Raw genomic sequence first — 13,451 nt, 5'->3', positions numbered from 1 at the left:
AGATATGAGAAATTTCCCCCGTCCGTTCCCACATCTGCATCTTCATAATATGCTTGACAATTTGTCTGGTCTCATGGCTCGCCAAGTGATCTCTTCAACATGTGGTGACCTTTTGAGTCTAATTCTACATGAACTTTCTTGAATCCCAGCTTCCGTGCAAGTTGCAAGGTACCGTTTTGTTCACTTTGGCTGACACGTTAAACATTTTGATTTACATGTCTGATTAACCATTCGCTAAAATGATCTAACTATCATATTTAAAACCTTGCCTCAAGTAAATTTTTGAAAAATCTTTGAGGGCCAGAAGATGTACCTTTCTCCTCGAATGAGGATTAGTCTCATCCTTCTTTCAGTAACAAAACTTAATGCACCCGATGTTCCAATGAGGGGTAGCCTTCAGAGTCGTACTCCGAAGACAAGGTGATCAGATAAGTTTGAATGAAGATACTTTCAGATTATATAAAAAAAATAAAAATAATTTAACTAATAATTTATCTACAATTAGCCATAAATATGAAAGTACTCAATTTTAGTTTGCCAAATAGATTTGTGGCCAATATACATAAATTATTGGTCTATTTAATTTGGGAAATGATTAATTGAACATGTGAACCAAAATGTCAAACCAATAAAACTTTCATTTTCTCTTTAATCTTTCCCAAGCTCCCCACAATTCAGCCAGTATGGCACTAGTCATTTCCAAATTGCTAGAAAAACTTCTAATCCTTTGTCCCAAGTGAACACAACCGCGTCTTATGTAGGGGGACAGCGCTGTACATGTAAACATAGTTATTATTATTATTATTATTTTTTTTTGTACATTAGGAGTGAAAGGAAAAATGATGTCTGGCAGTAGTATCAATTTTCCAACTTCAATATCACTCCAAAGTTTTAAAAGACTAATAGGCGTCAATTAAACTACAAAAATATTTTCAATCACGACTCATTCCAATTATTATTATTTTTATAGTGAAATAGATAATCTTTTCTTACATCTTATCCTTAATCAACTCTTTTATTTTTGGTATGTGATCTCATTAACTATTTAAGGATTTTTGCCCATCAATATATATTTTTTTTCAAACCATAAATAGGCTTTCAAACCAGAGAAATTACTGCATTTTCTTTGAGAAATAATTTGCTGCAGTTTAGCAATGACAGTACTTGGGTTGAAAGACTGTTATAGTTCCTGCTTCCGTTCACATTTTTACCATATATTAAATTTTAAGAATAAATTGTAACAAATGAAAGTCTTAATTTTTTTAAAGCCTACCAATTACCCGGTATAAGTCTTTCGTGTTGGTGTATATACGTGGGTTTATTGGGTTGAATTTAATCAATTGGATAATTTGAACCAATTAAATTAATTTGTGTTACATTTAGTAAATGGTTTCTTTCGTGTCAAATTTGATTATCAATTATTATTGGTTTGATTCTTAGATCCATGTTTTTTCAACTTGACTTCAACTTCCAACTATATCAAAATTTTTTTAATGTTTAAGCTTTTAAAGTTGTGGGTTTAAAATTTAGTAATTAGATATCTCCTTTTCTTCTCTTTCTTATTCATTCATTTTGACACTAAATCAAATTCTTTACCAAAAGAAAAAGTCATTACCAAATTTTGTTATATTCAATATCAAACTTTGCCATCATATTTTGAATAAATAAATTAATAATAAACTCAGGAAAAATAATTATAAAAGAATTAAATGCTGGTAAAATGTAATATAATTATTTGGAATTAATTTAATTGATCACGAATTATGAAAGAGCAAGAAACTAATATTTTACATCATAAAAAATTAAAATCTAAATAAAAAATAAAATAAGGAGTAAAAAGAAAAATATAAAAATTGTGTTTTTAATTTAATCTAACAACTCGAATCAAATTAACTCGAGTTTAATTGATTAAAAATTTCAAAAACTAAACTAAACTAACCTAGTTAAATTTGATAATTAATTAATTTTTTATTCTGAACCCGAATCAAATTGCACCCATCAATATATATACCAAGCTGTAAAATGTTAAACATAACAAATTCACATTGAATGGTCATATAAATTAGACAAATGACAATTCCAAATCTGCTCGAATTACAAAAGGCCCTTGCAATGTCAGTTTTTTCAAGTGTGATTATTATTGGAAAGGATCAGGATCCCTTAATATTGGTGTCTAATCAGACCAATACAATATGGGCTGGTCAAATTGTATCAGGTCAAATCATACACGGTTGAAGTGAGAAGACTTTTGGGTAATCTGTTTTCTGGGCTGGGGGTTGTTGATGATGATGGGATGACTTTGGTTCTTCTTTAGCGCGATGATCCTGACTGGGGGTACCTGCAATGACACTCCGACGCTCAAGTCAGTATCAATGACAAGTTTATGTGTATTCTTTCTGAATTTGATGATAATACCTGGGCATGTACCCTCTGTTTACATAGTGGTTTTGATGCCGCCTTAGGAAGGCGGTAAGGCCTTTGATTGGCTGTTCAAGGGCTGCAAGTTCAGCCGGTGCTTCCATAGCCTTATCTCTTTATGTCAGGCTCTCCTGGTAGAGTGGTGGCAAGCTGGTGTTGTCCTCTATTTAGTTGTTCAGTGGCGCGGTGAGCCTTTATTAGTTCTTGTGATTGATTCCTTATCTCTGAAGTTATGTTGAAGGGTGGTTTCATGCGCGATGGTGGCATCGTGCCTAATTATGCGTGATGGAAGCCATCGCGCCTCACTCTAGGCCTTGTGGGTTTGGGCCTTATTCTATGTATTTGGGCCTTTGATGGGCCTATCATATTTTATCCAGATCAAATACCCTCTAGCTTGCAGCTTTGGTATTTGGAAAAGCTGGGAGATATATATATATATATCCTTTATGCGCGGTATGTTTTTTGGCGCGTTTATTAGATGTCGCCCATGTCATGCTGAAGAATCATTATTACTTAGCCGCTTGGAACGGTTGATTGGATGTTTAACTGTCAGACGCATTTAATGCCACCGTAATTACGTGGGTGCTTAATTACAATCGTGGGCCGTTTTAAGGTTTAAACGTTTTACCTTCCTTCCACGTGTCCTCTTTTTTATCCGTTTTACCCAACACGTTTTAACCTTTTGGGTTTCCATGCGGTTTCTTTTCATATTTGTACTGAGCTACTTAGGTTTGAGCGAAATCACTCTAAGCAATCTCCGTTGCTGTGCAAACCTCTCTTCTTTGGCATTCGATTCCTGCCCTATCTCCCTAGGTGTCGACACATCCTACTCTTCTTCCGTTCATCCGAAGTATAAATTTCAGGTATGTTCCTTCTTCGATTTTTATCCTTTGAGTTCTGCTTTATTTGTTGTGTTCTTCTTTGCATTTGAGCTTGGGCATGTCTAATAATCACAAGTTTATGAATTTTATCAGAACGACCGAATGGTCTGGCTCTACCAGTCCTCCACCCAGGTCCTTACCTAGGTCGAGGTCTTTAGGAACCGGGGAATCGTGGCTAGCTGGCAAGTGTGCTGCCCCTTGGAAGAAAGTGAATTCGAATGATAATCGTGCGTCTTCCTTTCAACGGTTTGAAATAAGATGTACATCCCGAAATCCTAATCGTGGGATTACCAGAACGTTGTCGCAACAAAGTTCGTCTTTTTGTCCAAAAATTCTCTTCAAAATGAGCAGTAATATTTTCATGTCGAGTGATTCTGCCTCAAATTCTGGTTGTAGTTATAAGTCTGTTAATACCTTAAACTCTGAATCTTCCCCTTCAATTTCATCGCGCGATACTTCTCCTTCCATCGCGCGAAATCAATCATGCTAAAGGAGTCCAAGCCCTTTGCCCTTAAATGTTATTTACCCAGCAGGGTATCCGTATAATTTTTTTTTTTTGATAACTTTAAATCTGCATTTGCTAATTCTTCGTCTAGCTCTACTAATACCTCCTCTTCTGACTCAGATCTCATCTCGCCTAAAATTAAAGAGATCATGTCAAGGCGCGGTGCAACTGATAAAAAGAAGAAGCAGAAGCTTGATCCCGAAGCTACTGGGTCGGGTACTGTGATATTCGAGATGAGGAAGCTCTGAATTGGGTGTCCGACATAGTTTTAGACACTGTCTCTATATACAGTTCTCCAGAAGAATTGGCAGAATTGAAGGCTGCCATCCATGTCACCCCAGACAAATCTCATGACGACAAGTGGGAGTTAGATGTCGTTCCTTTAAATAAACGTATATGCTCCGCTTGCGCTGAATGGTCTTCAAGACACTTCTTAATGATGTATGCCTACTTTTTCTTGACAATATGAGTACGTTTACCTTTTTCATCCTTTGTTTGTAAGTTATTAGCGCATGTCAATGTGGCGCCCTCACAATTATCTCCAAATGCCTGGGGTTTTATAAGGGTATACAAGATGGTTTATAAGGCGTACAACCTATTTCAATCCCCAGAATCTTTTTGTGTTTGTTTAGTGTTATTGGGTCGCGCTCTAGCTGGGTTTCTTTCAGGGGGAAATATAAATTCAAATTTTGTGACTCCTATCTGTGGAAGGTTCACAAATGGTCCACAGACTTCTTTCAAAATCTATCCCGCAAAAGGTTCCCAAGCATTTTTCTTAAACGAAGAAGACAATACCCCTATCTTCCCGCTGTATTGGACACAACATCCTTTAGAGGGTCAAAAGATAAGCTATAGTTTTGATGATCTGAATGATTATGAGATGCATATAGTTACCACATTATGTAATATAGCGTGAGAGGCTTCTGATTCGGGTTACCTGAGTACTTATACTATTTTGAATGAGTACACTGATAATGATATCAGAGCTTTCTTGGGTAAGTTTGTTTCCATTGTTTCAGTTGTAACTAAAGGAAACATTTATATTTGTGTTTATTTTGAATATGTCTAACGCGCACTCTTTGTCCTTTGATTTTCAATAGCTAAAAATAAATGAATTCCTCTATGGCACATGGGCGTTGTTTGGCCAACGACATAGAAAAAGGACCTTCAAGCAATCCCTCTATGATAAGATGTAGGGAAACTTGTGGATCTAAATCTCTTACTAGGAGCGCTTCATCAAAAAACCTATTAAGGTAATTGCACAGAGTTTATGTGCTCCTTATCGTACAGTTTTCAAGGCATGTGTGTATTTATACTGCGTTTTGCTAGTTGCGAATCGTACAAGGAATTGGCTGGTTAGATCCTCCCAACTTTGAATTGAATTAGTTGGTAAAGCGTAGTACCATCTGAGCGCCACTTCCTTCAGGGTTGTTGGGAATAACCTGCAAGCTATTGGATCAGCGACATTTTGTGCCATCATGTTCGTCTGGAATTGTTCTAGATGTTCTTGCGGGTCTCCCTTACCGTTATACTTCTCAGTGGTAATTTTTACGTCCCTGGGAATGGGGACGCTTATGATACATGGGGTGAAGGGATGGAAGACTCGTGAGACTATCCTAGAATTCCCCTGAGAATTTTTATGGATTTCTTTTTCTTCCTCTCCTTTCTTTTTCTGACCGAAGGTCCAGGATCTTGTTTCGAATATTCATGTCCTCGCTCACTCTCGCCAGAATTTTCAAACTCTTTTTTAGCTTCTCTCTCAGGTTCTTTTTAATTTTCTTTGCCTTTTTCCTGGTTTTTCTCTCTAGTCTTTTGTGATTTTTTCCATCGAGCAAAATCTCGATTCTATTGGGCGATTTTTTTGTTTTGCTGCATGATAAGCTTCAACAGGTGTTGGGTTGTGGGTGTATTATCGTGGTGTACGGAGATTGGTGCAACCGACGAAGCTGATTTTTCGCGAGAAACATGTGTCTCTTTCTACTTCCCTTTGGAACCGCTATGGGATTTGCTTCTGGTATCAACCATGTTTTTAAATTGTGAATGGATGGATTCTAAATGATAAAATTCCCCACAAACGGCGCCAATGATCAGACCAATACAATGTGGGCTAACCAAAGTGTATCGGGCCAAATCACACACGGTTGAAGTGAGAAGGCTTTTGGGTAATCTATTTTCTGGGCTGGGGGTTGTTGATGATGATGGGATGACTTTGGTTCTTCTTTAGCGCGATGATCCTCACTGGGGGGGTACCTGCAATGACACTGACGCTCAAGTCAGTATCAATGACAAGTTTATGTGTATTCTTACTGAATTAGATGATAATACCTGGACATGTACTATCTGTTTATATAGTGGTTCTGATGCCGCCTTAGGAAGGAGGTAAGGCCTTTGATTGGCTGTTCAAGGGCTGCAAGTTCAGCTGGTGCTTCCATAGCCTTATCTCTTTATGTCAGGCTATCTAGTAGAGTGGTGGCAAGCTGGTGCTGTCCTTTGTTTAGTTGTTCAATGGCGCGGAGGGCCTTTATTAGTTCATGTGATTGCTTCCTTATCTCTGAAGTTATGTTAAAGGGCAATTTCATGCGCGATGGTGGCATAGCACCCAATTATGCGGGATAGAAGCCATCACGCCTCACTCTGGGCCTTGTGGGTTTGGGCCTTGTTCTATGTATTTGGGCCTTTGATGGGCCTATCATATTTTATCCAGATCAGTGTCAAATTTCCGCTAATCAAATTTATTAATTAATCATTAATTGTCAATAAATAATAATCGTATCAACGGTTAGGATTTGGTATCAAATTTCAAAGTTTGACACCGATGCCAAATGATCTTATCTCTATTGGAAAGGGTCAGGATTCTTTGACATAGATGTCAAACTCTAAATTTGATATCAAATCCTAATCGTTGATTTTCGCCAATCAACAGTTATAACATTCGCTAATCAAACTTATTAATTAATCATTAATTCCCAATAAATAATAATCATTGATTGGCGAAAATCAACAGTTAGGATTTGATGTCAAATTTCAAAGTTTGACACCGATGTCAAAAGATCCTATCTTTATTAGAAAGGGGCAAGATCCTTTGACACCGGTGTTAAACTTTAAAATTTGACACTAAATCCTAATCGTTGATTTCCGCCAATCAACGGTTATAACTTCTGTCAATCAAACTTATTAATTAATCATCAATTCCCAATAAATGACAATTGTTGATTGGCGAAAATCAACGGTTAGGATTTGGTGTCAAATTTCAAAGTTTGACACCGATGCCAAATGATCCTATCTCTATTAGAAAGGGGAAGAATCCTTTGACACCAGTGTCAAACTTTAAAATTTGACATCAAATCCTAACTGTTGATTTCTGCCAATCAACAGTTATAACTTTCGCCAATCAAATTTATTAATTAATCATTAATTCCCAATAAATGATAATCGTTGATTGACGAAAATCAACGGTTAAGATTTGATGTCAAATTTCAAAGTTTGACACCGATATCAAATGATCCTATCTCTATTGGAAAGAGGCAGATCCTTTGACACTGCGTCAAACGTTAAAATTTGACATCAAATACTAACAGTTAATTTTCGCCAATTAACGATTATAACTTCCGTCAATCAAACTTATTAATTAAATGCTACTTCCCAATAAATGATAATTGTTGATTGGTGGAAATCAACTATTAGTATTTGGTGTCAAATTTAAAATTTTGACACCAAATCATAATCTTTGATTTCCAACAATCAAATGTTATAATTTCTGCTAATCAAACTTATTAATTAGTCATTAATTCTCAATAAATGATAATTGTTGATTGGCAGAAATCAACGATTTAGATTTGGCGTCAAATTTGAAAGTTTGACACCCATGTGAAACGATCATTCTCTATTAAAAAGGAGCACGATCTTTTAACACTGATTTCAAACTTTAAAATTTGACAATTTGGTGTCAATTTTACCAAGTGGGGTTATATTGGCCATTTCGGTTTTGAAAAAGACGAGAATTTTTATGCGTCTAGTTTGAAAGGCATTGATTTGTAAGTGATTTGCCTTCGTATGGCCACATGACAAATCTCTTAAAGATTATGCTTATATTACTAACGGATGATTTCACTTTTCATAATCTTATCTCCGCCCCACGCGCGGTAGGAAAGTATCACTTGGGCTTTTCCTTCTTTTGAATTTTTTAAATTAAAATTTCTTTGCCTTAATTCCTCATCTAATAACTGCAGGACTAAGAAAAACTAAGCACAATAAATATATGGAGCAACATATAAGACAAGAATGAGATTATCATTGGAGCAAAAAAGTATTACAAAAATGCATTTTTCCAATTAAAATCTCTTCCTCCTCAGTATTTGTGAAATGAATGCCTCTCTTGGCCTTGAAGAGGCTCTATAGCGATACATCGATTTAGAAGTGAATGAGGAGTCCCTTGACGGTGAATCAATGAATGAGATAGGTCAACACCAAAGCCACAAGCATTAGGAAATATGCAATCGCTTGGTCAATTGCGGTGCCTGTAAATTTCAAAGAACAATTTATTAGCAATATGCAGCGTGTCCCCACCAATAATCTTCAAAAGGCAGATTATGGATAAATAATAAATTGGAAATCAATCTTGGATATAAGTCCAAGATGCCTTTATCATTGCTGCAGTATTTAGACACCCTAGAGAGAGCCCAGATTTGTTATATTATTTTTAGTAGATAAGTGTTTAGATTAAGGGGAGGTATGCCCTCATTGTACATCGTCTACCAAAACAAAGAAAGATAAAAATCAAATCTAAGTCACAACTAATATGGACAAAAGGTTCGACCAGTTGTGGTAATCCAAATGAGATGATAACATATTTGAAATATCCTTATTATATAGTTTCAATGGTCTATTTCATATTAACATAGTTGTCTTGCTCTTGCCAGTTCCACCATGCTGAATTTTTATTCTTTTTTGATATTAAGAATTTTTATTCTAATAGTATAATATGAAATGACATATCTTAATATTATATGAAACAAATAAAAAATATAGCCAACTAGAACATCTCTTGAAGAATCAAGGAGTTTTTGTCAAGAACCCCCTAACCATGATAACAAACAAAGAGAACAAACAATGAGGGGTGCCATGGGATCAGCATGAAGGAAGAACATGAATGAATAGGTTAATTAAAAAATTTATCAAATACCAACAATGAAATCTGAAATGAAGAAAGAAAAGAAGAGAATAGAATTACCATCGCTTGTGGGGGCAGGAGCAGGAGCAGTGGGTTGTGAACAAGCCACTGTCATAAGGGCTGCAATAATAAGGTTAATGAAGACAGCCACCCTGAATGAAGCACTGGAAACAGCCATGTTTCTCTTAATATTGCTATCTTCTTTTTGCTTTAACTTCTCTCTCTCCTTCCTCTCCCCTGTCTCTATTGAGAGAAAGAAAGGAGAGAGAAATTCAATTAACAAAAAACTTGTTGGAGAAAGATGCAGGGGTGGTGAAAATGAAGAGGTATATGAAATTCCTTTTATAATGGCAATGCAAGCCTTCGTAGTCACAAGAGCCAGCCATGTTGTGATGTAAAATGAAGGGTGCAACCGCATGTTCAGGGGACCCATATACCAATGTGAGATTTCCTTTCCTTTATTTTCTAATTTTTTTTACTAATAATATTTGACCTTCGCAACTCGTAATTGCTTAGTGCATTTTGGTTTCTCGTTTGGAAAATCTCAAATTATAGTTTTTGGGGAGGTTCCAAGGTGCAAGTAAACTAAACAGCCTATTAGTTGGTGCATTTTCTATTTTGTGTCCTTCAAATATGACCTGATTTCAAGCTGTACATACGTTGTATAGAAAAGAATACAAGTAACTAAAAATCTCAAGAAATAGAAGCTAATCTTTTTTTATTTTATTTTTTCATTGTTTTTAATTTATTTATTTTTTAAAAAATCTCACTTTTTTTTAAATTTTAAATTTTGCGAGTCGTGTCGTGTCGACCCGTGACCCGCAACAGGTCGTGTCAGGGTTCGTGTTTAGTGACCCGTTTATAAAACGGGTCGTGTCAAATAGTGTACGGGTCGAAAACGTGTCGTGTCGTGTCGGGTTGACCCGTATTGCCACCCCCAGTATATATGCTACTTGTGTCTAATTATTCCCTTAATTCTTACCGTCTTCATAAAATGAAGAGATGGACAAGATATATAGGGCCTCCATGCATCAACGTAAGCACATGATCAAAAATCAAGAAAGGAAAAAAGTTAGTTGGATTTGTAAAATTAAAATTAGTAACGTGATGATGAATTAATAATGACATGGAATCAATTAACACGGTGAATTATAAAGTAATTACAAATAATGACAAAAATATTATTTTTTAATGAAATGGGGACGGTTTACATATGACAGCACCTGCAATTTTTTTTTATTTATGAGTTGTTTAATTTCAGCTTACGCATTTGTCATGCAAGTTTTATTTATAAGTTGTGTAATTTCGGCATACGCATTTGTCATGAAATGCCAGTGTGACAATTACATTAGAAGTGGTAAATATGTTGAAATTTACTCTAAATTGTTATACTTTTTTAATTTTATTACCTTAATCATTCCTTTGAGGTATTCTAATAATTCGGCCGAGAAAAGATCCCACACAAATATAAGATTAGTATAACATAACGAGGAAGTTATATTTACAAACTCTTACAAACTACACTATGTCTGACCGGTCATACACTCTTAATTGAAGTCTGACCAGTCATACTTAGTATAGTTGGTAAGTTTATAAAAAAAAAAAATTTGTAAATATAATCTTCCCCGTAACATAATATATGAACAATTAACAAAAAAAACTATGAAGAGCGTGAAAACTAACTCAAAAAAGGAGGAATAAAAGAATTGGAAAAACAAAGTTAAAGGATTTATTTCATGAACAGTGTCGTAGCCACATTGAAAACAACAAGTGCTTTGGCACTGGATGGTTTTCAAAATCAGAAGCTTTTTTTATCTTCAGTGATTGTAAATGATTTGCTTCCTTCATAGCTGCTAGTTTTGACAATAACTTCCTTCATAGTTGGCTGATTTTTGGCACTAGCTTTCCAATTTTTCTGGCTCCGCCACTATTCGTGAATCATATTTGCAAGCTCTGCCATTGAATATTTGAAACGATATCATTGTATTAATTAATTGTTAAATTACTGTATAAATTTTATCATCTCAAAATATATTTTGTTACGAACATTTTTTTAATCTGTTGATGTTTTATACAATAAACTCTTACATAAATAGAACTTTAACAACAACTATTCATAGATTCAAGCTCAAACTATTAAGAAAAAATAAAATTACAATAAGTCAGAGACTCACAATAATACTAGGCCTCTACGGGGTTGGAGCGGCTCCTTCGGATCTCTACCCGCTCACCTGGGAGCGAAATCTTTCTGTTGTTCCTCGCCAATAAAAACCCTCATCAATATTTTCTTCGAGATGAAAATTCAGCACTTTGAAAATGTCATCTTCTTCCCTCCAAGATTTTCTTCTTTCTTCGTGCCTTACATGCAAAATTTGTACACTTGCTCTTGAAAACTAAAAACTCAACTAACTACTGACTTCTAATTAAAATTCCTATTTAACTAATTCCAAAAATCCAAATGCTTGTTGTCCATCCTTCTTGATCTTATCCAATATTTATCAGCTTGCCACATTAATTCATTGTGCATACTTATGTCTTCCTGTGTTGACAAATCAGAAAAACTATGGAAAAATCACAAGTTTGTCATCCACATATTAAAACACCTTAGTGGGCCTGTTTTACACACTCTTTGGGCCTTTCCACCTGCATTTAGAGTTATATACAGTTCAATACCATACAAAATGCATTATTAATTCAGATAAAATTGTACAAAAAAAAAACTTTACATTTGTTATTAATGTTAAAATATTTTTATCATTTTGACTTGATTTTTAACTTTTACACTTATTATTTTAACTTTTATGCATCTTTATTTTAATATAATTATTCACATTCAACTTTATTGTCAAAGTTTATTCATTTTAACCTTATTTTTTGTCTTTGGTGCATCTATTGCACTTAGATTTACATGTAAGAGGAGAGAGAGAATATTTGACAGATAATTTTCTCTTGCATCTTAATAAAAATGCTTATTTGCAGAGGTTTTTTAACTTTCGATTAGATTCTTTCATTGCCCTTCTAAAATATTTGTTTCGGATTAAAACCCACAAAATGTGGCTGCTGGGATTCGAGCCCAGGTCTCCACGGCCACAACGTGGAATTCTTACCACTAAACTACAGCCACAGCTTACTATGCCGTCAAACATTGTTTGAATTTAATCTTTTAAATTTGGGAGTTCAGGAGTATTTTCTAGACCAAGAAAAGTCAAAATACTCATTTCCTACTTATAATCTAAATTCAATTTTCTCCGTAGCGTTTAAAACCCTTAAAATAAGCTTTTATAATTTTCAAACAATGCAAATAATTCCTATATTTTTGGAATAATAAAATTGGTCTTGTTTGGGCTACAAAGTTTAAAATTTTGAATATTTAGAGTTTATTTTTTATTTTTTTGGTTTCTCAACCGATTCATAATTTATCCAATTAGTCTAGTTGGAGAATTGTCAAATTCATATAAAAGATATTCTACCAAAACTTGAACTCGAGACTTCTGATTGATGGAACACTTTTCTTATTATTGGAACCAATGATGATTGGTAAATATTTGGAATTTTACAATACAGAAAGTGACGCAATAACTTTGTGCCAATATTTTTTTTGGGTTAGAAGATCAATAGTCAATACTATTAGAAGGTAAAAGAGAGAAAGTGGAAAAAGTTGATTTCATTTTTTTTAATTCATTTGTACATATGGGGCTCTTATATAGAAGAGCATAACTAGAAAAGAGAAGATCTAGAATATCTATTTTAATAAAATATTTATATCTCTAATACTCCCCCTCAAGATGGAGGGTAAATAGCACCATCTTGGGAAGAAAGAAAATAAAAGCTTCACGGAACATCATCCGGCGAAATCGATAGCACAACAAATCAACTGGAATGATCATCAGTCTGAAGAGCTGGTAAAGAGACAGTGTTGGAATGAACATCAGCTATAATGTGCTGTAATGGACATCAGCAAAGGAAGGGCTGGGATGGACATCAGCCTGAACATCAATGCTATAACTAAGATAAAAGCCGACGGAGCCACTGTAATTAGGATAATCTGCAGACCAGGCAACGACCGAGAAAAATGCTCCTCTTTTTTGGAGAACGGAATCCTTCTTCAGAATAAGAGAGCTGCAACGTAAGCTATACCAGAAATAACAAAATACATTGGTGACACAAAACATCAAACACCTTGCGTGCATCATGGAGAGCACCACCCTCGTACATGAACTCATATCATACAAGTTATGGAAACAAGAAAATGGCCAGAATACAAGCCAACAACAAATAAACAAAAAAAAATAGCTTAACACCAGCAGCCAAAATGAATATAGGCCTACAAATAGGAACGCTAGGAGATGAACAGATGCGAACGCAAAGCACTGCCTGAAGAAGCACACCTGATCAATGGCACACCGCTTGAGACATGAACGACGCTGATGGACAGTGACACGACGCCAATGAAGAAACGATGGCAGAAAAAAAGAAT

The 13,451-nt window shown here is 35.1% G+C and overlaps 1 protein-coding gene and 1 non-coding gene across 2 annotated transcripts; both read right to left on the bottom strand.

Moving 5' to 3' along the window:
• Window positions 1-8,247: 8,247 nt before the first annotated feature.
• Window positions 8,248-9,152, bottom strand: LOC133293600 (arabinogalactan protein 41). Its single transcript, XM_061492190.1, has 2 exons — window positions 9,035-9,152; window positions 8,248-8,321 (listed from the first exon to the last, which is right to left on the bottom strand). The coding sequence occupies exons 1-2, from the start codon at window positions 9,150-9,152 to the stop codon at window positions 8,248-8,250; spliced, it is 192 nt and encodes a 63-aa protein (XP_061348174.1).
• Window positions 9,153-12,026: 2,874 nt separating this feature from the next.
• On the bottom strand, window positions 12,027-12,098 carry TRNAH-GUG (transfer RNA histidin (anticodon GUG)). Its single transcript has one exon. It is a non-coding gene; the product is annotated as a tRNA-His (tRNA).
• Between the last annotated feature and the right edge of the window lie 1,353 nt (window positions 12,099-13,451).

This window comes from Gastrolobium bilobum, unplaced genomic scaffold (genome assembly GCF_033153095.1).
Source record: "Gastrolobium bilobum isolate Gb01-03AN ecotype WA unplaced genomic scaffold, APGP_CSIRO_Gbil_v1 utg1090, whole genome shotgun sequence".
Lineage (NCBI taxonomy): Eukaryota > Viridiplantae > Streptophyta > Magnoliopsida > Fabales > Fabaceae > Gastrolobium > Gastrolobium bilobum.
The sequence above is the reverse complement of the archived record's forward strand: the minus strand, read 5'-3'. Positions and strand labels throughout refer to the sequence as shown.